Source organism: Oryza sativa, chromosome 6 (genome assembly GCF_034140825.1).
Source record: "Oryza sativa Japonica Group chromosome 6, ASM3414082v1".
NCBI lineage: Eukaryota > Viridiplantae > Streptophyta > Magnoliopsida > Poales > Poaceae > Oryza > Oryza sativa.
In genome coordinates this window covers 5210450-5237805 of record NC_089040.1, presented here as the reverse complement: position 1 = coordinate 5237805, position 27356 = coordinate 5210450, and the positions used below count along the sequence as shown (strand labels likewise).

Sequence of the window (27356 nt, the reverse complement as noted above, 5' to 3'; positions counted from 1 at the left end):
GTTTGGAAGATTAGCCCACGGTTAATTTTAAGAGCTAATATTTAGCTAAATTGGTAGGCTAAACATTAGCCTAGGGTGGTATGTTTGGATCTATAGCCTAATTCAAGGCTAAAAAGTGGAGAGAGAGTAGAAAGAGAAGAGAGAGAGCTGCTTTTTTTTTTGTCCCTACACAAAATTAGCCCCATTAGCACCCCTTGGAGGGGCTAATATTTTGAGGGGGGCTAATTCACATTAGCTCAAAATTAGCCCACATATTTGGATCCTTGAGGGCTAATTTGAGGCTAAAAGATGAGGGCTAAACATTAGCCCATGGAACCAAACAGGACCTAGATAGGCCCTTAGAAATATCATTTATTTCTCTTCATCAGCATTAACAAATACTCTCTCCATTCCAAATTGATATACATATTTCGTAGGTACATCAAGAAAAAAACTAATAACTCTCTCATACTATATTTACTCTAGCAACAAACTCAATGCATACACCATCCCAAATATTTCTTAGCCAATAGCAAATAAAGATATTGCATGTGTTATATAAATACTGGTGTGTATGGATGCATGCATCAATGTCCATTTACTCTAATGCATAAATAATGAATAGACCTAATAAATAAATATAAATACGTAGACCATTTAGGAATAAACTAATAGATTAAATTGTAAGGGAGGGAGTACTACTAGCAAGAGAGTAGAGTACGGTCCTTTGAATTTTTTGCTAGTAGCTCCGTGTTGACCTCGCACGTAAATCATCTCAGAATGGAGACACTATGGTAACATTTTCAATCGAGGAAAATACGAGATAGACATGGGGTTGTAAATTTTAAAAAAAAGAGCGTATCAAGTTATCAACACTCTTTTAAGAGAGAGAGTATCATCAAACACATAATTAAAAAATTTAGAGATAAGTGAAAGGTGCACGGTGCACCATTGGATGCTTAGATGGCTTGAGAGTAGGAATGCAAGCATAACAGTCAAGCGGGATTATTCTGCCCGTTTATCTCACTTTGAGTTTTTCTTATTTTTAATTTTATATTAACATGTGAGAAATTAATTAGCAAGCGAATTTTTATACTGACAGAGGAATTACCCACTTAAATTTCTACTTGAGAGGACTTGGGTTGTCACCCAGATTGAACTCTCCCTGTTGAAAGTTTTTGAAGCGTCTCTCCCCAAAAATCTTACTTTTGACAGCTAATCCCCTGTAGAAACTTAAGCTGCTTGCTAATACTACCAATGAACTTAATATGCTGATAGCTTACGGCGTGGTCAGGGGCTGCCGGACCAAATGGTGAGCGCTTTCCTAGCAAGTTGCGTCGTAGACGACCACGCAACGCGCAAATACACAACCATGTGCGCGTTTACAAGTTACAACCATCCGAGACCAATCTGCTTCAGTTCAGAGCATCACTGAACACCTGTCTCCCCCACATTGGCAGGGAAAAGTATTGCTTCTACACACTTGCATTTTTTTCCAGAGAGAATTTGTAAGTACTTCCTTTTGTTGGTAATAGTATCTGCTAGGGAGGAGCATCATTTGGTGGTAGTACCTGCGAGGGAGAATATCCATGCCTATTACATTCATATTTACTTCTCGCTTTTCCTACGGATTTTTTTACTCCTTGAAACAATCTCTAAACGAGAACGGTACTTGCAATCCATTATTCAGCTGGCAGGCAGCGTAGGTTTTTTTTAACCATTTTCTTCTCTATTAAATAATGGATGTTAGTTTGTCCTTAGCACTCCCAACACATTTTCCATTCAAAAAAAGATCTCTAAACATTCACGCCACTGTCCGTTCCATCTTCCAACAGTGCATTTCTCAGACCTTTGAGCATCGGTCTCCCAAAGAAGATGGCTTGGGTATCCAATTTATTCTCCAGAACGAATTGCCAGTACGTGCTTCAACTGAATGCAAATGAAACCATCCAATCCAACGTACAACACGATGTGGAGTGACAATAACTAACTTTCAGAAAGGAGAAATTTCACATTGCATATCCATGGAACTTTTGTCCAATACATTATTGACTAATCATACTCATCAGGGTGGTGTCTTTTCGCCCCCAAGGCCAAGCAGGAAAATGCCTCGTTAGGAAACTAGGGGATAGCATAGCTATAGCAGCCACTGTCCATGGCTGCACGCATGGTCCCCTTAAATCTACTCCCTCCGAACCATAATATAAGGGATTTTGAGTTTTTGTTTGTAGTGTTTGACCACTTGTCTTATTTAAAAAAAAATTTGAAATTATTATTTATTTTATTTGTGACTTACTTTATTATCTATCGTACTTTAAGCACAACTTTTTGTTTTTTATATTTGCAAAAAAAAAGTTGAATAAGACGAATGGTCAAACGTTACAAGCAAAAAAAAAAACTCAAAATCCCTTATACTGTGGGACGGAGGGAGTAGATTGTAGAGTGCTTCAATTGTAAATCCATGGCGTTACATGCTACTCCAATTCGTTGTATCTGATACTATCACTTTATTGTACTGAACTATCTGTAGTAGTAGTAAATATTTTTCCCCACCACTTGTATGTTTGGATTTGGGGATTTAGCTGGGATTTAGTTCAGGCTCAACCAAAATCCTCAGCAAATATTACCTCGCTCACTGTCACTAGAGGCCACCGCCGGCGACGACGACGACGACGGAGGCAATGGCTGGCCTGGCGAAGACCAGCGTGAATGCGGTGACAATGGACAGCTTCACGGCAGCCGCGACCGCCGATGGGGTAGTGACGGAGAGGTAGACGAGGAAGACGCAGACGAGGTAGGCGAAGACGAGGGCGAGGAGGGCGGCGACGATGGCCGCGTCGGCGGCGGCGCTGCTGGGGCTCATCCCGTTCGCCAGGAAGTCGAGGATAGGCTTCAGCAGCCTCGCGCAGCCCTCGGCGGCGCAGAGGGCCACAATCGCCACCTCCGGGAGTGAAGCCATCGCCGCCGCCGCCGCCGCCGCCTTGAGGTGACTATGTGAGAGTGAGACTAGCCGAGCACAAAGTAGCAGCTGGTGGGAGGACAGACGAGAAGAATGTCAGCAGGAAGGGTGACAACGAACAAGCTAGCGGCCACAGCCAGAGAAAAACTAGAAGCACTGCTACTTGGAGAACTAGTACTACAAGCAAATGAGGATGTCATTTTGATGTTTCTAATAAGGTTTTTAATTGACGATTGAAATAGCTCGTATAAGAAGTGCAACAGATAAGTTGTATTGAAAACAGAACAGTGTAGATATGTGTTTACTTATTTTATCTCTTATACTTTTATGAATTCCTAATCATATGATAAAAAGTATTGACATGTCGTCACCCTATTTAATAAAAATGAACTTTTTGTAACGTACCCGGAATTCTTTGAAGTCAGAAAAAAAGGAAAATAAAGAAAAACTTAGCAAAATTTTGATTTTGATTTTGATTTTTTTTCTTTGTCTTTTGAACTTATTTTTGGCGTTCTTGGATTTTTCATGCATCTTATAATGTATTTGCAAGCAATAGATATAAACAAAAAAATGTTGAAGTATTAAATCAAAAAGGGATAAAAAGAATTGAAATAAGTGGTACACACTTGAAATAACCTTCCTTAAGTCTCACAAGTTTTTCATCTCAATCAAAAAGACGAAAACATCCAAAATTTGATTCAAATTGAAATAAAAACAGTGAACTTGTATGAATTTTCAAAACAATATAAACTACACATGAGAAAAATCCCAGAAATTCACCAAATGAAGTTCATGACTACACTAACTTCCAGTAATTTTGGCACAAGCTTTTGAGCTCTGTAACAATCCTGAAAAAAAAAATTCCCAGACTCTCAGTTTTCCCTCTCCTCTTCACCTCTCCCCCTTGAGGTCATTTCGTCGAACATTTGGAGTGCCAACCCGAAGTCAGCGCCTCCAAGACGACCAAGCCACCCTCTGTCCGCGATTCCCGCTGTGCCAAGGCTGCACAAAGCCGACGCCGCCCCTGCCGCGCCCAGGCGCCTTGCACCGCAGCCGCCGTGGCCAATCCAATGCCGCCGCCCTCTGCCCTACCTCTGCCCGATGCCGACCAAGCCAATCTCCGCTCTGCCGCGGCCAATCGACGCCGCCCTCTCTGCCCAAGGCGACGACGCGACACGACGACCCCGACCGCCGCTGCCATCCCTCTGCAAAAAGCCTCTGGGAAGGCTGCGTCCCCAGCCTTCCGCCGCGATTCCCGCCGAGGCCGCCCACGCCATGTCTCCCGTCGGCCTCGCCCGTGCGCACCAACGGCGAGACAACCGCGCGCGCCTGCTTCTCGCTCCTCCCTCGCCTATAAATCGAGACCTCGCGCCGGCTGACTCCCCACACCACACTCGTTCTCCAACATCCCTAGACGAAGCCCTAACCTCTCTGTTTCGACGGGAACGGCCGCGCCATCACCGCACCCCCGAGCCGGCCGAACAGAGCCACCGCCATCACCTACACCATCGAGCCGTCGCGTCGGTGAGCCCCCTTCCTTTTCCTTGCGCCAGCATGACCCCGGGAGCCCCTTGAACCCATTTCATCAACTAATTTTAGACCCCCCCCCTCGCCGGAGCGCCGCCGCCGCCATTGCCGCCGTCCGCCGCCTCGTGAACCCGTCGCCGCGCCGTCACGCACCACCTCCGCCCCGAATCAAGCAAGGAGTAAGCCTCCTCGTAGTCCCTAGGCCCTCCCCTATCCATTAATCGAGCCACTGTTCGCCGTAGCACACTGCCCGCCGCCGTCCCGAACCGCCTGCACTGCCGGCCATGGCGCTCGCCGCCTCCAGCCACCCCCGGCTGCGCCACCGCCTCTAGGATGTGCGCAAGGACCTCCTATAGCTTCCACGGCCTTCGGCCGAGCCATCCCCGCGGCCGCTCGTCGCCGGCGAGCCCTTCCCGAGTCGCCGCGCCTCTCTGCCCATCGAGCTGCCTGTAGGTTGAAGGAGGAAAAGATAGGGGGCTGTTCAGATTTTGTTATTTTAAATAAACCTTACTAAATTTTATTATTTTAAAATTTTGATAAGATGATAATATTGTTAAAATTTTAGCAGAATTTCTTATGTATTTATCAAACTTAACAACAAACTAAATATATATATTTTTTAATAACTTTAAAAAAAATGATATGGTTGAAAATGATGTAAAGTGAAGAGGCCCAGTGTCTTTTTAAGAAATGCAAGACACTGATAGGTAGGCATAGGATCTATATGTAATTTCTGGAAACTTTAATGATTGGCCGAATGATTAGAGGAGTGCCTTTCACTGACATGTGGACCCACTGTTTTAAATCGATGCACACAATTAGAAAACGTTTTCCCTGTAGGAAAACGTACTCTATATAGTGCGCTTTAGTTTCTTTTGTAAACAAATTATTAAATCTGAGAAAAGGTTTCTGTTAATTATTTTTGTACTGAGAAATTCTGAAACTTTTGAAAAAAATTATATAAAAAACATTTTAACTCCGATTGAGGTTAACCAAATTTTGTTAGATTATAATAATTTTCTCTTTGGTATTGTACACTCAAACTTAGCACCACCATACTGTAAAATTTCATTAATTTAAATTTGAATAGCAACCTTAGTATTTACTGTAATTTAAATCTTAGAAACGCGATAAATTGCACATACATCAGATTTAGGCAATTATTTCTCCTAAATTTATATTAAATCACCCTATATACGCTGAATATGTTCATGCACCATGCATCATATTTTATATTAGAGTTTTACTGGATGTTCATTTGAATGTACGTTTAAATTTAAAATAGAGGACAAATCGATTGTCGCTGTTGACGAGAGTGTGCAAGACCGAGAAATATTCGAGTAACTCCTGAACAAGCCAAGCCCTATTCAATTCTTCCTTCGAATATGTTGAATCCTATCCCCAACACCGTAACTCCTAAGCAAGGCAAGCCCTATTCAATTCTTCCTTCAAACATGTTGAATCCTATCCCCAACACCATCTCAAAGCAATTGCCAGCCTCCTTCCTTTCCCCATGTATTCACCTTTTGCCGCTTCTCCTTTTCCACTATGGACGAGAGCTCGAGCCAACACCATCTCAAAGCAATAGCCTAGTGCTTTTCCTTTCCCATGGACAAGGCCACGAGGCAGTTTACAAGAACTACGCTTTCACTAAGGTGAAAATAATCATCAATGGGAAAAACTGTTTTGACACTGTCAACTGTTAGGACTCAGGAGAACCGAAACATTAGTAAGTCGTACCGTATGTGGCCTGTGGCCAGTATTTTGAGACAAACATATGAAAGCAAAACATGGAGAGGGTGGTACACTGATACATCCACAAAAAAAGGGATACAGATCAACGTCATAGTAGTATCTACAACTCTGGCTATCTCCTAATCTCTTATGTACTCCGGACAATGCAACTTCAATATATTACACTGCTCGTGTTCAAGGCAATCAACAAAGGACCGCAGGGGAACTATTCCACATGCTAACAAATGGTTAATGCTAAACATCTGGCTCTACAGTAATGTCATACACCCTTTCTGGATTGAAGAACCCACAAGATATGAACAAACTTAGTGTGCTAGAAAAATTCCTATGTGTTACTCGCATCGACAATAAGAGAAGTAAGTTCATTTTCTTGCTGACTTTTAAATCGTGTCAGAGTAGGGAGGCTCCTTTTAAATCTCTCAGGTAGATACCTGGACAATTCAGGAAACAAAATGTTATATAGTGCATAAACCAATATAGTAAATGATAAACGGAAATGAGGTGATACAGGAGGAACAGATGATTGTAAAGTCTAGAAAATAACTCACATGTCAAGTCTTTCAGCAATCGCTCTGCGCACTGACGAGTTGAGCCCATAAGCGATGGAATTAAAAAGCCCCTAAAGATACCATGAAGCATTAGAATCCATGGAAAATGTGTTCACAGATGATGTAACGCCAGAGAAGTTTTGTGAGATAAGCTCAAGCTGAGGTAAGCCTCACAAGGAAACAAAACAACAATACACTTCTACAAACAGAACTTCAAGAGGACTCCACGAGACCATGACTCATCTATGCATTATATAGAGCCAATTCTTTGGATACTGAAGGCTAAGTATGAAATACAACCAATTTCATAGGCCTGTTTCAAGAAAGAGTAGGGTTGGAACTCCAGCGCTCCCATTTATAAAAAATTATCAACAGGACTGACAACAAGATACGTGGAGTCCTCTAAGCCTCTTTCTCTAGCCCTAAACTTAAAAGGTTGGCTCAACCCACATTATCAAAGTAGTTTCAATATGTTATGAAAACTCTTCAGAACTGGGTAACTAGCATCTAGGATGAAAATACTCACCATAAGTCCGGCAAACCCAACATCAAGAATAGAGAGCCAAAATATCTTGTGGCCTGGATTAGCAAAGTCATGCACACGATTGATTGTTGCGAAAGCCCATGAACCTATTAGAATGAGAGGGTAATAACCCCACCGATTAAACGCCTGCAAAAGAAAACAAGTCAATAAGCTGTATCTGCTCAAATAAACATTCCTATCTGCTACCAGACAGTAGACAGTGGTGCGAGGCTGATCCAGACATCCAGGTAACATGATAATATAAGTACTCCTAGAATTTACACATCATTTTTGCTCCAAACATGATAACATAAGGTATTATACTCCAGTTCATCTCAAGACTGGAGGTATAAAAAAAATAATAGGATCAAATGAGTTACTCTCTGAATTCATGATAGTAGGAAGAATACAGTAGCACATTAGGGGAAAATATTTCAGTACACATAATGAGAAGAGATGTGTAGGAAATTTATACCTTCTTGTCTGCCCTCACGTCAGATTGAATTGATCGATCACTTATGCCAACAGCCATCTACAAATTCATCCATTATCTTATGAAAATCAGAACATATAAGCAAAAAGAGCAGAATTTACAAGGATTCAATACAAGCCTTATTTATCATCAATATAAAATAGAAAACTGTATGCATACCCTTGTCGCGTTGTTTATCATGCGATTAACCTGAAAGTATGTATACCCATTGTAGAGAATGGCACCCCACAATGGAAGATAAAAGGTTACCAAGTGCAAGACCTGCATATAAAAGACATATAATGAACAATTGCTAAAATTCTGACAAAGTGACAATATTTTTATTTTGAATGAGTGGTCTAGCTAGGATCAAGATGGCAAATTAACAGAAGACATAGATTGCAGTAAAGATATGGAAAAGAAAGAAGCCAATGCACAAAAAGTCAAACATACAAACTAAGAGAAAGCATGCGTATACTCTCAGAGACTCACTAAACTTTATGATACCATCTGTCTTGTGCAAGGTACGTAAGCAATTCCAAATAAATAAATGTTACTACCTCCATCCCACAAAGACTTCATTTCTGACTATGAATATAGACAATACTTGCCTAGGTTCATAGCTAGAAATGAAGTCTTTTTGAGACAAAGGTAGTACTTATTCTGTTGAGTGGAGTTTGTTTTGGATCATTTGATAACAGCTCAAATACTAAATGAAAGCAAAAACATATAGGAACGTCATTAGCACCAATTTGGGCCACTCTGACTACCATGGATAAGGTTCAAATGTAAGCTGTAGATAGGTGTTAGCAGTGTTAGAACCAAGTTAACTGATTCATGACAAAACACAAAAGGTCACATGCCTTTCCCATGCTTCCTTGTTGGATCCAACACCAGGTGCCTGGCCTTCCATAATCACTTCCAATTGAACGTAATACAGTTGTAGCTAGTGAAGTTCCTGAGAAACATATAAAAGGAAAATTATTGTCACAAGAACTGTAAATTCAAGCAGGGCAACAAGATTAATAGGATGAGTTACAACACATGTTCGCAATTATGTCAAGTCAACAAATGTCTTAAGTTGTCTACCATTCAGTATATACATTAGCAGACAGGAATGAAAAATGCATGAGAAACTGGAACTTGCATACTTGGTTCTTAGATGACAAACAATGCAGACAACAATAACAGAAAAGGAGAAACAAAAGTATGTGCATCAAATCTACATAATGCTTAGATATAAGAAATCAAAATGCTCCCGCTTGTTCCCTCTTATCAATCACATACACTTCAAATAGATGAAACAGCTATAAAATTGTCAATACTTCAAATGAAAAAGAAGCACTATACCAAATCAACAAGCATTTCTAACTTCTTAATAATATTGCACCAGCTAATTTGGCACGCACAAGCTCCAAGAAAGGCAGAGAAGTGGTCAAAAGAATTGCATACCCCACACATACAGGTGGAAAATTGATCCAAACTCCTCAACATCCGTTTTATGTTTGACAACGGTGCGATGAAGAGTGAACGCTATAGTGGTTGTCCATAGAAAAGAAGCCACACAGAAGAAGTGTGCACTGTAGTCATGAGCAAAACAGTAGAATGCATTTGATGGGCCCCTGCAATATGAAAAGCATGTGTGTAAGAATATTTCACTAGCGCATAATAGAAAGTCAGCAAAAAAAGGGGTAATCATGAGTAACAGTTCCAAAAATAACAAAATAAAGAACAATATGTTTTTTCCTTCACAGTAATACACTTTCTCCTACATTAGTTGCAGTTATTTAAAGTCAGGAAGTAACTACGTGCATTATCAAATACAATTTGAATAACACAGTCAGAAGCATACCCCATAATAGTGAATAAGCTGCAAAACATATCCTGCAATTTAGACAGAAGCTGTCAGAAAAACACCTTGAATAGAAATGTGATATCATTTCTCTCAAACAAATTTCCAAATGTCTTGAAGAAATTGAGATTAGAGACATCAGCTTGTCTTGCAGCAATTAATAATATTAACAAACCAACATGATAATTAGATAACAAACCAACTGTACTTCCAATCCAAGAAGACAGTAGCACGAAATGTGATCTCCCAGCCAATTGCCTACATGGATACTTATAGGGACATCACTTGCCACATTGAAGTAAGGGTCTATGACATAAACATCCTCACACGGTTCACTAAAAAAAAAATGGAGCATGCCCTATGCTACTTCAAGTGCCGATCAGATAGCAAACATCTTACAAAAAAAAAATTGTCGAGAACTGCTTCAGCTCGCACGCATAAGCAGCAAAAACAGAGCATCCGTTGGTTAAACTGACGGCGTGAACCCCCAATATTTCTCAATCGGAGGCGAAATGAACACCGCACTGCCCTCAGATCCCCACTTTGCGCTCCCCAATTCCAAATCGCAACCCAACGCAGTTACGCAGATCACGAGGCTAGCCTCCCGAACCCAGAACCCCCCAAAACCAAGTAGTTCCAGATCTGAGCCGCTCACCGAGACCGCGAGGAAGTAGACGAGCTTGAAGGAGAACTTGCGGAGCTCGCGGAAGAGGAGGTAGCAGAGCACGATGAAGGAAGAGCCCGCGAGCGAAAGCGCGGCGGCGGAGGTGCCGACGGCGTCGAGGACGTCGCGGTCCCTCAGCGCCTGGCTCACCGCCGCCGCAGCCGCCGCCGATGCCGCCATCGCCGTCGCCGGCGAGCGAGCGATCTCCGCGTCGACGAGGAGGTGGGGGGAAGGAAGGAATGGCGCAGTGGAACGGCCGGTCGGTGGTTTGGTCGTTGGGTTGGGTTTGGGTTTTGGACCGGATTTGCCTGCCTTCGTAGCGAAGGCTGTGGTTTACTTGGTCTGTCTGGTGGTTAGTCTAATGGGCCGAGCCAGCGTACAGACGTATTGCTTTTTGGGCCTTCTGTGTGTATGGGCCCATCCATGGATGAACTCGGTATAAGTCTGCCTTTGGTAGCTCCAGTTGAGAACTTTTCCTTAACACCAAAATGGAGTGACTCATTAGCACATAACTAATTAAGTATTAGATAAAATAAATTTAAAATTTACATTTATATGAATTTTTAAACAACTTTGATATAGAATTTTTTTTAAGAAAAACACACCATACATGTGTGCGAGAAACGAGATAGTATAAATTAGAAAAGGGGAGAAAAGAATGCAACCTAAGATTACTGATTTGGAAAAGGTTTTTTTCTTAATGAATTTTTATTACTGACACTGATGGGTCATGCTTAGATCGTATCTAGATTTTATTTAACCAAAAGGTTGGGATCATTTTTGTAAGATTTTTTAGAACGTGTATGCTCTATCGATTTCCTTTTTTATAGGATGTATGTATATTAGTTTGTGCTTCTAAAACTATAAATAAAGTATATACTCCCCTCCGTAAATAGTATATGATGCTTCTCTATAAAGTGGGTTAGTTTCAAAATAGAGTGAATTGTATATTGGGCTAGTTATTATGACTAAAGTTTCACTTTGGACTATGGCACATCCAACATTTTTAGTTTATACAAGAGTCTTTTACCTTGGGTTGCACATTAGACCACTCTATCCATTTTCACATTCCATGTTTCCACTCAGCCACTGCTTGCTTCTACATCAAGCTGCTGACTGTTGCCAATCGTCTCTAACTTTGGCACTGACATTGGGTCAAGCTAGCAGAGGAGCACAACACCACTAGCCTAAGGTATTGAGAGCCGCGGGGAATGGCGTTGAAGAGAGGAGCTCTGTCTACGTTGCCCCTGAGCTTGAGCTCAAGCTCCATCTGTGGCCACCTTTGCTAGCTGCGTGCTTGAGCTTAACCTCCGCCTTCCATGCCCCATGCTCGAGCTCCACTTGCACCGTCGTGGCGCCTCAACAGCCCTGCTCCGTAGCTACTCTTTTTTCTTCCATGTATTGTGCTCATTGCTCTTGCAACAGTAGAGGCAGCATGATCTGATCTAGTGCTTGATCTAGTCATAAGCTCCTAATCTAGATGCTCAAGCTCAAGGGAAACAACAGATGGACAGCTAGACTGCTATAGGCAAACTGGAAAGAGAAGTGGAGGGAGCGATAGTGGGGATAGGGATGGACTGGTCTTGAGGAGGAAGAGAGAAGGGGAAGAGGGAGAGACACACATGGTCTGGCTGACATGTGGGCCTCTTGTCCAAATTGCATGCTCAAGTAACTATAGTTGGTTGAAAGTGAAAATGTTTGATAACACCTAGTTCATTGTGAAACATGGGTAAGAAAACATAGTTCAAGATGCAATTCACTCTTTAAAATATCATGATTTTGTTTTCTTGAACATGGTCAAAGTCGCGATTTCCTTTACTACACCGCTCGTTCTCGATGGCAAAATACTACATTTTTTAGGTTTGATCCAAGGACTAAAATACTACTAGTGCTGTATACATAAGGATTAAGGGGTGAATATGCAACGACTGTGACTGTGAGGCGTGTACTTCAACAGACAGATTTCACACAATTTTGTACAGATACAGTGTCCAAATTTATATGCACCCATGTGAGCCATAACCTTATGGCCTAGTTAATTTAATTAACTTGTGGGCTACCAGTACAGCAGTAATATTTTTCTTAGCTCGGATGCATTATCGAGTTTAATGCATCCAAAAAATAATAATTCCATTAGTCAAACGGCCCTTCGATCGCACCTTATGCTACATTCCTTGATCGAATTAATCATAACCTCCCTTGCTGATTATATACGCTTTGCTTTAATTTGTTTTGGAAGATACTATTTGTTTCTTCACAGAGATCAATTATATAGAGTATGTACTCTCTACGTACTAAAATATAACAACTTTTAACACTTTGAATTTTTCTCAAAATATAATAATGTTTTCATCAATATTTCCTTATCAATCAATCACAACATCTTTCTATTTAGTTTATCTAATTTTTGTATAATATTATCCAATTGTAAAACTTTTTTATATTCTAAAACGGAGAAAGCGGTAACTAACCAATACGTCACATTTAATTTTTGATCGAGATCTAACCGCTCGTCGTTGAGGTCAACGTAGCACACCGGCTAACTTTTCCGGCCTCCATAAGACAACACATCAGCATGTACCAGTACCCCTCCAGAAAAAGAAAAGACCATTCTCGAGATGACCTGATACTTAACTGCTACTACATCATCGTCACCGATCAGTCGTTTGGACTTATTGAAGAATAGTTAAGTTAATTCATCTAGTGATTAAATTAGCTTGACACCCAGAAAAGGTCACAGAAAAGGAGTATAATTAGAACACTCTGCAAGCAAGCTAGCTAAGCTGGCTTAGCTTAGCTTCTTCTCTTGGTAAGAAGAAAAGCGAGAGAGATTAGAGATCAAGCTGAGCTAGCTAGTGAGGTATATAGGAGAAAGCCAAGAAATGGTGGACGACGTGGTCCAGGTCGCCAGGCGAGCCATTCTGTTCCGGATGCCGAGGAGGAGGGCGGCTTCGGCGTCGGCGTCGGCGTCGGCGTCGGCGTCGACGGCGACGGCGACGGCGACGGCGACGGCTGGGCGGATGAGGAGGAAGAAGGTGGCGGTGGTGAGGCTCGGCGGCGGCGGAGGAGGAGGAGGAGGGACGAAGAGGAGGCTGTTTGGGGCGCTGCGGCGGCTGCGGGTGCGGTGGCTGGCGGCGATGTACCGGCGCGCGCTGCGGCGGCTGCGGGTGTGCTACGCCAACGCCGTCCGCGACCTCATCGACGGCGCCGCGCTCGCCGGCGCCCTGCGCGCGCCCGTCGGCATCGAGTACTCCCACGCCGCCGCGTTCGGCCCCGCCGCCACCGTCGGGTTCTGAGACCGAGACGTACGGACGGCGCGCGGACATCCGTCCGCCGGTGACCGCCGCCGCACACCGTGGCCGTGTCGGTGCGAGCATAGGAGCTCAGTGAGCCTCTGTGCCCTGTGTTTGTGTGCGTGCATAGCATGTTTAACCCACATGGAAATCATGGCGTCTTTTTTATGTGAATTCTGTCTTTGTTTGAATCGTATTTTGTACAGACTTTCCTCGTTTTGGACGTAGTAATAAGTAGTAAATCTTGTCACAAATTAGCTGTTGATGGTTTGATCGTTGCAAATTGCAATTATGCAGGATGATTTTATCTTTAGTTTTTTTTAGGCTCTTGTTTGCAATAAGAACAGGAGATTCTTTTTTTTTAGAGATGAAGAACAAGACATATTTAAGTCTGAATCATTATCTAAAGAAATGTTTTAAGTGTGGATACTGAACAAAACTGTGTTTATGCTATGCAAAATACATTTATGCATTAGACCACATTACAAAATCAAACTTGTTTAAAAACAAGTTTGATTTTTGTAATATGGGCCTAATATATGAGCCTCTAACTCTGCGATTTTTTTTAGTTTTTAATTTTATTTATTAAAATATTTAAAAAATAATTTTCGTTTTGAAAATATTGCAAAACTAGTCGCCCATCGCTTAAAGGCGACTAGTTTTGTAAATTTTTCAAATAGAAAACTATTTTTTTAAATATTTTAATAAAAAATTAAAAATTAAAAAAATTCCTAAGTCTGCAACCTCACAGCCCAATACATTACTGGGCCCAAGGCCCAAATCTTCTAGTAACCAAAGTCCAAAGGCTATTCTGAACCGAAGTCCTCCCACACCAAAACTTCGAGGCCCCCGTCGCGGCACCCTCCTCCGCCGCCGGATCTCCACCGGAGTACGGCGCCGGCCACCCCCTCCTCCCCCGGATCTTCACCGCCGGTGAGTCCCCCGCTCCTTCCCATAATCTCTCGGTGAGTCTCCGCCTCTTCCCGTCCTCCTCCTTGCTCCCCCGCGCCCCGCCTCCTCAAGCGCACGGCCGGCGAACACCCAGAGGCGCTGTGTGCGGCCGGCCTCCTATCGTTGTCCCACCCCCAACGTAGCCTTCTCTTCTCCCCACTGCCGGATCCTCGCTTGCGCGGCCGGGGAGCAGCGTTGGAGCCAGGGGTGCGACCTTCCTCCATCTTGGTTCGAATGGTAGCGTTTGTTTCCTAGAGGAATTGGGGGGCTCAGCTGAGAACCATGGCCGGCGTTAGTTTCTGGCCATCTTAGCACAATGACACTACGGAGTATTAATTTGTACTAGGTGAGGTTATTTCCACCTCCAATCTGAGTTTAGTTTTAGTTAGACCGCTACATCAATCCAAGCTTGCAAGGTAGGAACAGAAACTAGTGACCAGTTTGCTAATGTATTTATCATGATGCAATTACCTTTGTTTTTGAACTAATCTTTAGCTTAGATATGGAATCCGTGAATGAAATGGCATTTCCCCTTTCTGTTTCACTTTCATTTCATTCCAGAAATTCATTGTGAATAGAGTTTTCGTATAGCAGCATAAAGATCTTCTGAATTCATGTAATTCTAATGTAGTGGAGCGGTACAGGTGAAGTACTGAGGTGATGACTACATCAGAGTCAGTACAAGAAACCTTGGGATTGGATTTCCCTCATCCTAGCAAACCTCGGGTCCTCCTTGCTGCCTCTGGAAGCGTCGCTGCTATAAAATTTGAGAGCCTTTGCCGTAGCTTCTCGGAATGGGCAGAAGTCAGAGCCGTCGCCACCAAGGCTTCATTACATTTTATTGATAGAACGTCTCTGCCTAGCAATATTATTCTTTACACTGATGATGATGAATGGTCTACCTGGAAGAAGATAGGGGATGAAGTTTTGCACATTGAACTGCGAAAATGGGCAGATATCATGGTGATTGCGCCATTATCAGCTAATACCCTAGCTAAGGTATGTGATTTTCTTTTCTTTTTCTGGTGTGAACCATATATTTTTTATGTTGAATCCTGGATTTGTTTGACAATGTCAACTTGTTTTCGCTGCCTACAAAAAAGTGACACTGGATTAGTTTTGTTCAGATTGCTGGTGGTTTATGTGACAACCTCTTGACATGCATAGTGAGAGCATGGGACTACAGCAAACCACTCTTTGTTGCCCCAGCTATGAACACCTTCATGTGGAACAACCCGTTCACCAGTCGTCATCTTGAGACAATCAACCTGCTAGGTATATCTTTGGTCCCTCCCATTACCAAAAGGCTGGCCTGTGGTGATTATGGTAATGGTGCAATGGCTGAGCCTTCTGTGATCGATTCCACCGTCAGGCTTGCTTGCAAGAGACAGCCACTTAATACAAATAGTTCACCTGTGGTTCCTGCCGGCAGAAACCTCCCATCTAGCTGATGCGGCAACTATTCTGTTCAAGATTAAACTCTGGACCTAGTTTTCTATGGTAAAGAGTACTTCGTGTCACAAAATGAAATGTTAAGTGATGTCTATGTCGGCCAACATAGCACCTTTATTGGCCAGTTGTTGTACTACTATTAGTGATATGGTAGGACGTGGAGATTGGAGAAAGGCTATTGTCCCAGCACTTTAATGTTGCTTTTCCAAATTTCTTGTGACATAATGCTAAGGTGCTGATGAATATGTTCATGTTGTAGCACTATTTTTTTCTGCAAATGTTTGCAAAGACTCGTGATGGAATCAAAATGTAGCAGGTTGTTCTTTCATCCTTTTCTTTTTGTGCAGCATGCGTATATTGGAAGGTGAACTTGTCTGGTGTGCAAATGCTGCACTTTCCTGCTTGGATACGCAGCCGCTAAAGCTTGGACATGACGGCTTACCTGAATCCTTTGTTTCGATCTACGCTTCCCTCTCGTTGATGACTGGTGATTTGTCGCATGGATCACTTGAAGCTGGTGCAGGAACAAACTGAGAATGACATGTGGCAGGCAAGCCCTGTGAATGCAAAAAAGAAAATGGTGACTAAGCAAGAAGATAATGCCAAGTTCAGATAAGCATTTGGTAGGGGATTGCAACAAGCTGGGTGAAGGTGGCGTTTCAAGTTTAGTCATCATCTGCACCCCACAAGGATATGGTGAGGAATGGTTTACCGATCAATTGGAAAGATTATGACCGTTCAACATCGACTCTTTTGGATAATTCTGCCTATATGGTATGCATGATAAAGCTCAACTAGAGGAGTAACACAAAAAATGCCATGCATATATTTATCAATCAGCATGACTGAACTTGAAGTTGAACTGCATATGGTTGGCCATGGTGTATGTTGAAATAGTAACACAGTGGTGTTGAAGTTGAACTGCATGGTACATCTTGATCAGTTGATTCTGAACTGGTCTACGTTCTTTCCAGCCTAAAAAAATTGAAAGTATAACAAGAAAAACCATAAAATTCCCCTACGCTTGTCATCTTTAAGATCGTGAAAGCGCACTGCGTTGGCGCTTTCATGGCCTCAAACTAATAAACATGGCCGGTCACAACTTTTCTGAGATTATGTTGGGATTGAAAAAGGGGGTCAAATCACCATTTCTCTGTCTCGCGCAGCTAAAACGACTTGATTTGTTTCACTACACATGTGTTATATTAATTTATTTCGTTGAGGATGATTTGATTAAGACAAGTATATGCAAGGTCTAAGAAGCTCACACCGTAATTCCCCCATTGGTTTCAGCTCTCTGACCACACAAAAAGAAGCGGACCTTGGAAGAACTCAAGAGCAATTTGAATTGTAGAATCCATAGCAGTGTGAAGCGTCTGAGTGTCAACTTCAGGGGAATTTTTTTAAAAAAGCTATGTTTGAGTATTCTAAAGCTCAATCCACACAGAAAATTTTGTGTGTGTTATCAAGCGACGGCTAGTCGGTTGATAAAGCTACATTATTTGGCTGAACTTGGCTTTGCTGCAGAATATAATTCAAAATGCTTTGACTTTTAAAGTAAGTTTTTAGAATATATAATTAGAGATAGATTTTATTTAATTTCTTTCTTACTGACCTTGTAAAAAGAATGGGCAAAGGACATGATGAAGAAATATCTTAATTAATTCTAAAACCAAGTCTAGAAATTTAAAATCAGCTCAGCCAAGTGGGTTTATGTGTTTGAAACGGATGGTTAGATAATAACTTAGATGGACAGTTGCTTATAGAGACGAATAAAATATCTATTATATAATTAAAGGAATAGAAAAAGGAGCCTCCACGTTCGCTCTCATGGTCTAGAAATTCTCACATTAATCGAGGAAAAAGAAAAAGCAGAGTCCATATAGAAATACAATTTAGAAATAGTTAAAATTCGGAATTAAAAAATAAGGAATATTAGAAGAGGAGACTAGAGTCTATATAAAAATACAATTAGGAAATAACTGAAATTCGGTATTAAAAATAAGGAATATTAGAAGTAGAGTATAGAGTCCATATAAAAATACAATTAGGAAATAACTGAAATTCGGAATTAAAAATAAGGAATATTAGAAGTAGAGTATAGAGTCCATATAGAAATACAATTAGAAAATAATATAAATTTTAAATTAAAAATAAGGAATATTAGAAGTAGAGTATAGAATCCATATAGAAATATAATTAAGAAAAAAATATAAATTCGGAATTAAAAAATAAGGAATATTAGAAGTAGAGTATAGAGTCCATTAGGAATTTAAAACTTACTAAAATTTGGAATAAACATAATAAAATTAAAAGTAGAGTTTAGAGTCCGTATAAAAATACAATTTATAAATAACTAAAATTCGAAATTAAGAAAAACATAGGAAGAAAAGTTTAAGGTCAGTATAGGAATATAAATATAGGAATACAATTTAGAAGTAACTGAAATTCGAAATTAAAAATTAAAGAATATTGAAAGATGAGTTTAGAGTCCACATAGAAATACAATTAGAAATAATAAAAATTCAGAAATAAAAATAAATAATATTGGAAGAAGAGTATAGAGTCTATATAGAAATACAATTTACAGAAAATTCGGAATTTTAAAAAAAGAAATATTAAAAGACGAGTATAGAGTCCATATATGAATATATATAATTTACAAATAACTAAAATTTGATATTAAAAATAATTAATAACTAACACGTATATAAAATATAATATGAATATTACACATTAGTAGTTTTATAAAATTATTGCAAAATTTAAAATTATATTGTCATTTTAATATATTTGAATAATATAATGAGAAAACATATACGCTATTATATGAGAAAAAAATATAATGATACTAGCCGCGCAATCTGCTCGGGCCACCCTGCTAGTTATATATTATATAGCTAATATCTAAACAATGTTGATGTAAAAAACTTTTGAATAGCAAAGCAAGTGTAGCTCAACTGGTTAGATTTTTTGTCGTGAAGGCTGATTACCCGAGTTCAAATATTAGATGACATCGCCAGTGAGGTAAATATGGTGACTTTGTAAATATAAGATATGCCGACTCAGTCTTCACTCTTCAGATGTGCTTAGTTTTAATGTGCGTATATGCATTCATAAGAGGTGAGTGTGTGCGCATTTGTATGGGCACATGTATCTATACTATGTTGGAAAAGGAACTTTCGAATAAATCATAATTTTAGAAACATCTATGTATCTATACTTTTTTAAAAGCCCCAATAATAATGGTAAGTGGTGAATATGCCACCACCCACCACCACTTCAGGTGGGTGGACTTTTGTCTCTTTTTCAACCTCAAGTCATCAAACGAGGGAAAAGAAAGTTTTGAAGTCAGGTAAAAATGATGACAAATAATATAACCTAAATATTTATAATGAGAATAACTTTATTTTAATTTCTTAGGTTGTAAAGTGTACGGTTCAATGATGGTAATCCATGCATAATCTATCCACGATAATCTAAAAATATGGTTTAAACTTTATTTTAATTTCTTATGATGTAAAGTGTACGGTTCAGCCATGGTAATCCACGCATAATCTATGATAATCTAAAAATATGGTTTTCAACTCTATATCAGGTGCCTACACTCAACGAAAAGCACAGTATGAACGGATTTAACATCAGGCCGAGCTACTCCCTCCCCTCCGTCTCATAAAAATGAATTTCTGATTATATATATATAGACATAGCTTAGAAGTTGATTTTTTATGAAGTGGATGGAGTATACTAGGTGTGTTGGCTTGTCCCCTACCGTCAGTCATGCATGTGATCGATCGCAATGCTGCACCGCATCATGTACTAGACATCAAGCAATTAATCCGTGGCGATATATACAGATAACAACGGGGAGCAGGCAGAGCCTGCCTGTAGTTAAAACGAAGTCGATAGCAACCGCATTAGAGCACCCGCAATGGTAAAGTAAGGTGCTCTCTATAAAATATGTACATCTCAGCAATAGATTAGATTAATAGTAAATCACCTCAATAGTATGTCTACATGGGTATCTATAGCTCTCTCATCCATTGCCTCGTTTTTCTCTATAGACTATCTCTAAGTTAGTAGATAGTTTTACTCTCTCTCTTCATTTAATCTCTTCCAAGTAGGAAAATATGATGACATGGATCTCTTGTAGAGAGCATATAGATAACCATTGCGGGTGCTCTTAGAGCAAGTTTAATAGTATAGCTAACTACTAGCTCCAATTTATCTATAGCCAATCTAATAATTTATTCATACAATAGTTGCATACTATACTATTAATACCTGGTCCTACTTGTCATACACACGCTGTGTCTTGAAGTCCGTGCTATAATTAGCTACAAATCTGTTTGTAGCTGATTTATAGCCTGCTATTGTACCTGCTCTTATAAGGACAGGCTAGTCGTGCATGAGGTACCCTGGTCTCCTGTACTCGGCGTACTATGCTAGTCTACTGTATAGATACTGTAGCTATCAGTACTTGATTAGTACCACTGTACCAGTAGCAATTGCTTTCCGTTTGATCGATCACTACACAGGTCATGTCACGACGGGTCACGGTTAATTACTGTATAATCTATGGTGGGCCGATTCGGAGATCACGATTTTGAAAAGGCAGATCGCATTTGCTTATCGTCGTCACGTCGTTCTCGGTTCTTACGACCTCTCACGGTCCTTAATTTGCAAGTTGGAATGCACGGTAGTCGGTAGTGTCCCAGATAGACATAACGAATGTTCGAGCAAGGGCAAAGCAGAGTGATGATCCTAAATACGGAGTATTTTCTATGGGAAACCCACTATCATAAACCATCAGTATTTCAAATTGGAGAAAGAAAATCCATCATAAACATACCATCGGTATCGCTTAATACTGACGACTAGCATTTTCACGTCTTAATTACTGAGTTTGAAATCGAAAGTTCGATAATATGATACGGGTTACAATTATCATTCGTTCATGAAGGTAAGACTCCATTCTTAATGATTAATGGACCGCTTTTTATTTAATCGTCTATCGTACAAGTTTTATCTTTTAGAGTTTTTTTAGCGTTGCTTGTGTTTTGTTACTCCTTTTATGCTTTTATTGATCCGACATGAACCAGGGTATATATATGTTTCTATTTACAGTACAAACGTTTTGGTTCATTTGCTATATTATCTTTTCTAAGGCGAGAATTTCACATAATCTTTTTAGGGATTCTTTTTACATAAAATCAATTTAACCTTAGTAAGAATCGGAATATATATAGCTAAGGACATGTACAAAGTTAAAGTCAGATATGAGCTCTATATTATCTAGAGACTAGCACCCTACAATAGTTAGAGACAATATGGTCTTTAATCATAATGTATCAAAATATTTTTTTCTTACTCTTCTTTCCTTTCTTTCATCACCATGCAACAAAATTTGCTCTAATAAATGCTAAGAGTCGACTCTGAGCATTATCATGCATAACAACCATGCTCCTTTCTTTTTCTTCCATGTCATCAAATTTAATTGCATGGCAATAAAGATACCACTAATATAAACCGCTGTACATGTCCTAAGCTTGTGCACGGACACAATGACGCTATCCCACGGTACATTCATGCATGCATTTGCTTAGCCAGGTAAAAATTAACGTACAGGTACGTTCCGATGTAGGTGGATCACTTGGTCGATCTCCACCAACTTTTAGCATACGTCAACCGGCGATGAGGCGATCGATCGATCGGATCCCAGCCGGATCGTCGATCGATCTCGTCATCGTCATGTGAGTATGTGACCCCGCCCGCTCTGTGTCCTCTTGCACGCGATACCTTCCAAACGTACAGCGAAACGCGCCGCTCCTACGGTGCGGTGGATCGATCGCTCAGTCGATTCGACGCGTCCGCGCGGTTGCAAAAAAACATTTTTTTAAGGATTTTGTGAAGTACGTGCAAGAGTACACATGGATGTACGCCCCACATTTGGTCCATACATCTAGAGAACTCTGGATGGCCTATTGTTAATTCCATTGAACACGCATACTTTCTCCATCCTATAAAAAACTCAACCTGACACCTTCTACTACAATATATCTGGACTATCCTTTATCGAGATTTGTTGTACTAGGAGATGGTACATCCCCTCGCTTCTAGGTAGGGCTGTTAAAAAAGCTCGGAGCTCGCAAGCTGCTCGAGCTTGATTCGAGCTCGGCTCGAATACTAAACAAACCAAGCTCAAGCCTAGACTGAGACTCGCAAGCCTAGCAAGCTCGAGCTCGAATAGCTCGACAGGGTTTGATTAGCGTAAGATGCATTGCATGTATGAATATATTTTTGATGGGTCAATGTATATTTGTCATCGTGCATGACCTGCTCAAGTTTCAAGATCTCATTAATGCTTCTCAATAAAGCAATTATCCGGTTGCTAATAATAGTACTACTATTCCTATTAGATGTAGCAGCTAGCTTTTGTTAATTGCAACGTTTCAAAGCCATGAATTCATGAGAAAAGCTGCAGAGGCTTCATTAAAGACAAGTAGCACCCATTATTTTTTACTACTGATAATTTGCATTAATATCTCTTATACAAGAGTAAGTTCTTTGGAGTTTCACCAAGTCAAGCTGTCAAGCTCGAGTAGGCTCGAAGTTTGCTGGAGCTCGAACTCGAGCTCACTCCCAAGCTCGATCAATATCCAGGCTCGGCTTGAGTTCATGTCAAGCTCAAGCCTACATAGCCAAACTCGCTCGAGCTCGGCTCATTGACAGCCCTACTCCTAGGTTAAGTTTTTTTTCGACAGAGAGAGTATACACATAGCTGTACGAATTGACTGTATTGGTTCCTTTTCTACGTGATGGTTAAATATATAAATTTCTATAGAGAATGGTTATATTTCATTAAACAGTAAAATTACGACCGATCTCTGCATCAAGATGCACATAGCCTTAAAGAAAATAAAAAGATAACAAGAACAGATCATGTTGCCTCTTAAGAGCTCACTATTGTAGCCTAAAAAGGAAAAAAACAAGAATAAAATATTTGTAATAATTATTCGAGAATATAAATACTCCATAAATAAATTAACTTTTATAAAGCTAAAAGCAGTTTTAAAATAGTAATATCTCATAAACTCATATATATATATATATATATATATAATACTCTTACAAAATCACGTAGTTTTGATTAGTATACCTCGGGATTCATTTCCGTAAGTCCATTTATATATCCATTCCTCGAAATTCCTTGCAAAAATGAGAACAAACGTCAGAGTCTCACCACAAGCTTATACGAAACTACGATATCACCTCACCTGAATTACCGTATATGATCTGGTCTATCATTGAATATATTTCGTGTATGTTTTGTTTGTTCGTTCTCTCTCTCTCTCTCTGTATATATATATATATATATATATATATATATATATATATATATATATATATATATATATATATATATATATATATGCGCACGCGCAATGTACGTGCATTGCTCAATCACATGGTTAGTACCAGGGTTTTCCAAACCGCCGGGGCGTGGTAACCCCGGCCCCGGCGGTAAGGACGGTTACCGTGAAAAACCGTGCAAAATTTATCAAAAAATTCAAATTATTTTTAAAAATTATTTGAATTTAAGGAGGTTACCGTGGTATTTATATTATCGTACCCCGCGGTAAGCCCGGTAACCGCGCGTTTACCGATGGTAATATTAACCCTGGTTAGTACTGGTATTCCTGCTCCCTCAGTAAAAAAAAATGAATCTAGAAATATGTCATGTAGTATAACAAATTTGAGTTTTTTTTTTACGGATGAGTACGTACTAACGTGTAGTAGGATGAATCATGACCAATCTGTCCGTGTCACATGGCTGGACTGTCCGGGGCGTCCCTGCATGCACGGACTGATCATCTGGTGGTTGTTTTTTTTTTTTTTTGGGTCACCACTCGAACACCAGTATGTGACGATCGTCTTTTCTCTCTCTTTCTTCACAGGATCCTATCAATGTACGTCGTCTTAATGCATCATGGCTTTATCACAGGATGCTCTCCATTTCTTTTCCCATGGATATGCGATTCTTTTCTGTTCTTTCGGTGAGTACGTGCCATGTTTCATGTACATTTGCTCACAGGTTTTCTGCATCAATGATAAGCACCGTGCAGCACATGACCTAGGCCACTTTGTTTCTATGGTAAGCGGGAAGGATTAATGCATGTAATGTATAGAGATGGGACTCGTTTTTTTATTTATCTTTTTTTTGCCTTTATATATGTAGTCCAAATGTAGTTCAATCTTTATATATAGATTGAACTTTCATATTAAATCTGTTCGAAAGAGTTAGCTACTGCAGCGCTGCCTGCTGCGAGCCTGCGACAGACAACAGTAGCTCAGCGGATAAATCAGTAGCTACAACAGATGAATGGCTAGGATGTAGTCTAGACCTGTAGCCGAGTAGCCGAGTGGCTGCGCTATCCCGTGTAGCCTGAACAGCTACATAACAAAATTACCGAATAACCTCATTGTATTTGGTGTGATCTTTATGGGTAGTTGAGATTAACTTTGTAAAACAATTAAGGTATAGAACCGGACGATAGCTTATGTTTGGTGGCAAGATAATAATGTAGGTTGCTTTGATACTCCTATGTCATTCAATTTTCTAGAGTGGGCACAAAACCTTTTTCCTTGTTTGGTTGAGATGCGTTTCATTATGAATCTTATGGTTGTAGGCATCTACATAAAAAAAAAGAGCAATCGCGACAAATCATTTTTATCAATTGAAACAAAAAAAAACGATAAATAGCGCACACGAAAATGACGAGAGGGCCCAACGACAACGACACGGTATCCGAACTTGCACCAATTCCACCTAGCAGGAGCTCAGAGAAAGAGTAGTCGACTAGTCAAGTGGTGGTGGCGCGGCGGCCGCCACTCCCTCCCCTCCTCTCTTCCTCGGTGCCGTCGCCAGCTGTCAAGGTCCACACATTAAAAAGGGTGGGGACCCTTCCAGCTCATCAGCCCCCTGACGTGGGCCTCCCTTTCGCGTCCCCGTCCCTCTTCCACTCTCCAACTCTCACCGCCACATACACCACTCGTACTCACTGACATGTGGGCCCTCCAAGGGATGGCCCCACGTGTCCGCGTCTAAGGGGGAGGAACCCCGACCGTTTCGTGGTGGGCCCCACCCGCTCCACGCCGTTTTGCGGATAAATACCACATGGAGACCACACGTTTCGGTGGAGAGGAAGCAGTGAAAGATTAGCGGCGGTGCAAGAGAAGAGGAGAGAGCGAGACGTCGCCTGCGATGACACCGGCCTCACCCGCCGCCGACACCGTCATCGCCGCCGCAGCCGCAGCCGTAGCCACCGTCCGGAGCGAGGAGGGAGAGCGCCACACGGCGCCGAGCGCCGCCACCGTCCCCGCCTACGCCGTCTGGGAGAAGGAGCGGTAAGGAGAGAGGAGTAGCCGTCGTCGTCGTCGTCGACATGGAGGTGGAGGCAGCCAGGTGCGAGTGCTGCGGCTTCACGGAGGAGTGCACGCCGCGGTACATCGCGGCGGTGCGGGAGGAGTACATGGGGCGGTGGGTGTGCGGCCTCTGCGCGGAGGCCGTGGGCGACGAGATCCGCCGCGCCGGCGCCGGGAAGGCCACCATCACCACGGCGGAGGCGCTCGACCGGCACGTTGCGTTCGCGCGCTCCGCCGCGCCGCGCGCGGGGGGCGCCGCGGCGGAGGACGACCTCGTCGCCGCCGTCTCGAGGCTGCTCCGCCGCTGCCTCGACTCGCCACCGGCGTCCCCGGCCGCGCCACCGCCGCCGCCGCAGGGGAGGAAGGTCGCCGCGGGGTCCGGATGCCCCGGCGGCGGAGACGACGACTGATTCATTGCTTGCTTTCCCGGCCGGCGGCGAAGCTTGCCACAATGATTGGGATGTTGAGCTCGTCAATGGCGAGTTTATTATTGAATCAATTAATAATAAATTAAGAATAAACTTGGGAGCATGTGTAGATTGGCTCTCAAAGAATAATAATAATATGTGATCTGATTGATGATTGCTCGAGAGAGGAGCATGATTAAGCTCCGTGTGATCGAGCATGAAGTTGTGTGTGTAGCATTGCAATTTGTAACTGTGTCCAGTTGTTTTGGACACCGTTCAATTGGATATTAATTGTGGCCACCTTGTAAATTAGTAGTAGTTGAAAACATTGTATTAGAGCTGTAAGTTTCGTTGTACCATGTTTGTACATGGGGTTTGTAATGTTAGCTATTCAAAAATCCATGTTTATGTACTCTCTTCGCTTGTGCTATAATTCCTCTGAAATGAACTCATTGTGTGGGTAACTTAATTTGTTGTTCATTACTCCATCCATCTACTTTTGATAGTCATATTTCCAAATCTGAAAAATCTATTTTTGATAGGTATATTTCAATCCAATAATCTATCATCTTAATGATTTTCTCAGATTTAATGCATGACTCTCCATTCTTCCACACAAGATTGGTTGCATGGACATCGAGAAATGTAAATGTTAATGAATCGTTTGTTTACGAGGAATGACTAGTAGCATGTTTAAATGGATGATAAGTAGAATCACTTATCATTGGTCTGTGTGTTAAGATGAAATATGACTATCAAAAGTAGATGGAGGGAGTATAAGATAAGTGATTGCAATGACTTTGATGACGGCGTGGTGGAACATCTTGCTGGAGCGTAATAGGAGGATTTCCAGCAAAATAATCAGGATGAGACTCATATTTCTTTTCCTGGTTTCACATAATCTTGGCTTGCTCGCGTTGGCTACTTACTATGACGATATTTCTTTTCAGGAAAACTACGACGATATTTAGAGCTTCTTTAGTGGCTCTGCTCTTGTAATCTCTAGTCGTTTTTGCCTCTCTTTTTTTCCCTTTGCTGTACGTTCGAACCTTGTATCTTTCACCCCTTCCTTAAATTAAATTAGGCAGAGCTCCTGCCGTTTTGTAAACAAAACACGACTAATCTCGTGCAAATTCAATTACTATTATAATTGTACTAAAAAAAGTCGCAAATGTTGCGCCAATTAGATTCTCCAACTAAAAAATGCCTTCTCAGACGGGTCAACTAATGATACCGTAAGAAAATCTTACGATCATTCTTCTTGCCGTTTGAGTACAAAGAACTCGATCGTAAATGAGGCCATTCAGTACCGGTAGCTGCAATATTTTGGGCTGGAGTTACAAATCAAGCCCAGCCGTTTGAAACTTCAATTGCAACCCATCTGAAGTGTGATTATGTGATTCATGGTTGGCTGCTGCCTTCCTGCTGGCTTGCTATATAGCCATATGTTGTTATTGCCAGCGAACATCCTTATTAATATGATTAGCATTAACCCCAAATGTTGCATACAAGTATATACAACCGCGAGAAAAAATAGAGTTGTGTGTA

At 41.2% G+C, this 27356-nt stretch overlaps 3 protein-coding genes across 6 annotated transcripts; 2 read left to right on the top strand and 1 right to left on the bottom strand.

The window, feature by feature from the left end:
* Positions 1 to 6243: 6243 nt before the first annotated feature.
* LOC4340409 (G-protein coupled receptor 1) lies at positions 6244 to 10544 on the bottom strand. The gene is made up of 9 exons (XM_015786034.3): positions 10271 to 10544; positions 9616 to 9647; positions 9216 to 9385; positions 8627 to 8721; positions 7944 to 8045; positions 7767 to 7823; positions 7295 to 7438; positions 6769 to 6839; positions 6244 to 6651 (listed from the first exon to the last, which is right to left on the bottom strand). The coding sequence occupies exons 1-9, from the start codon at positions 10457 to 10459 to the stop codon at positions 6546 to 6548; spliced, it is 966 nt and encodes a 321-aa protein (XP_015641520.1). The 5' UTR covers positions 10460 to 10544; the 3' UTR covers positions 6244 to 6545.
* A 3806-nt stretch (positions 10545 to 14350) lies between these two features.
* Positions 14351 to 16906, top strand: LOC4340408 (phosphopantothenoylcysteine decarboxylase-like). 4 transcript variants are annotated; one of them, XM_066311138.1, is made up of 4 exons: positions 14363 to 14505; positions 15168 to 15522; positions 15651 to 15798; positions 16323 to 16906. In XM_066311138.1, exons 2-4 carry the CDS (start codon positions 15184 to 15186, stop codon positions 16394 to 16396), a joined length of 561 nt encoding a protein of 186 aa, XP_066167235.1. In that variant the 5' UTR covers positions 14363 to 14505; positions 15168 to 15183; the 3' UTR covers positions 16397 to 16906. The 4 variants fall into 4 exon arrangements, with proteins under 4 accessions (NP_001389710.1, XP_066167235.1, XP_066167236.1 ...); XM_066311139.1 differs by having other exon boundaries at positions 15155 to 15522; NM_001402781.1 differs by lacking the exon at positions 16323 to 16906 and having other exon boundaries at positions 14351 to 14505; positions 15651 to 16306.
* An 8268-nt stretch (positions 16907 to 25174) lies between these two features.
* On the top strand, positions 25175 to 26224 carry LOC107278582 (uncharacterized). Its single transcript, XM_015787624.3, has one exon. It carries the CDS (start codon positions 25422 to 25424, stop codon positions 25809 to 25811), a length of 390 nt encoding a protein of 129 aa, XP_015643110.1. The 5' UTR covers positions 25175 to 25421; the 3' UTR covers positions 25812 to 26224.
* Positions 26225 to 27356: the final 1132 nt, after the last annotated feature.

Excerpts from the sequence above, each read along its gene's own strand:
- LOC107278582 (XM_015787624.3), top strand. The coding sequence starts at position 25,422 with ATGGAGGTGGAGGCAGCCAGGTGCGAGTGCTGCGGCTTCACGGAGGAG.
- LOC4340408 (NM_001402781.1), top strand. The coding sequence starts at position 15,184 with ATGACTACATCAGAGTCAGTACAAGAAACCTTGGGATTGGATTTCCCT. Across the intron at positions 15,523-15,650 it reads CAGCTAATACCCTAGCTAAG|ATTGCTGGTGGTTTATGTGA; the intron begins GTATGTGATTTT and ends AGTTTTGTTCAG.
- LOC4340409 (XM_015786034.3), bottom strand. The coding sequence starts at position 10,459 with ATGGCGGCATCGGCGGCGGCTGCGGCGGCGGTGAGCCAGGCGCTGAGG. Across the intron at positions 8,722-9,215 it reads TTTCCACCTGTATGTGTGGG|GAACTTCACTAGCTACAACT; the intron begins GTATGCAATTCT and ends TATGTTTCTCAG. Across the intron at positions 8,046-8,626 it reads AACAAGGAAGCATGGGAAAG|GTCTTGCACTTGGTAACCTT; the intron begins GCATGTGACCTT and ends TTTTATATGCAG.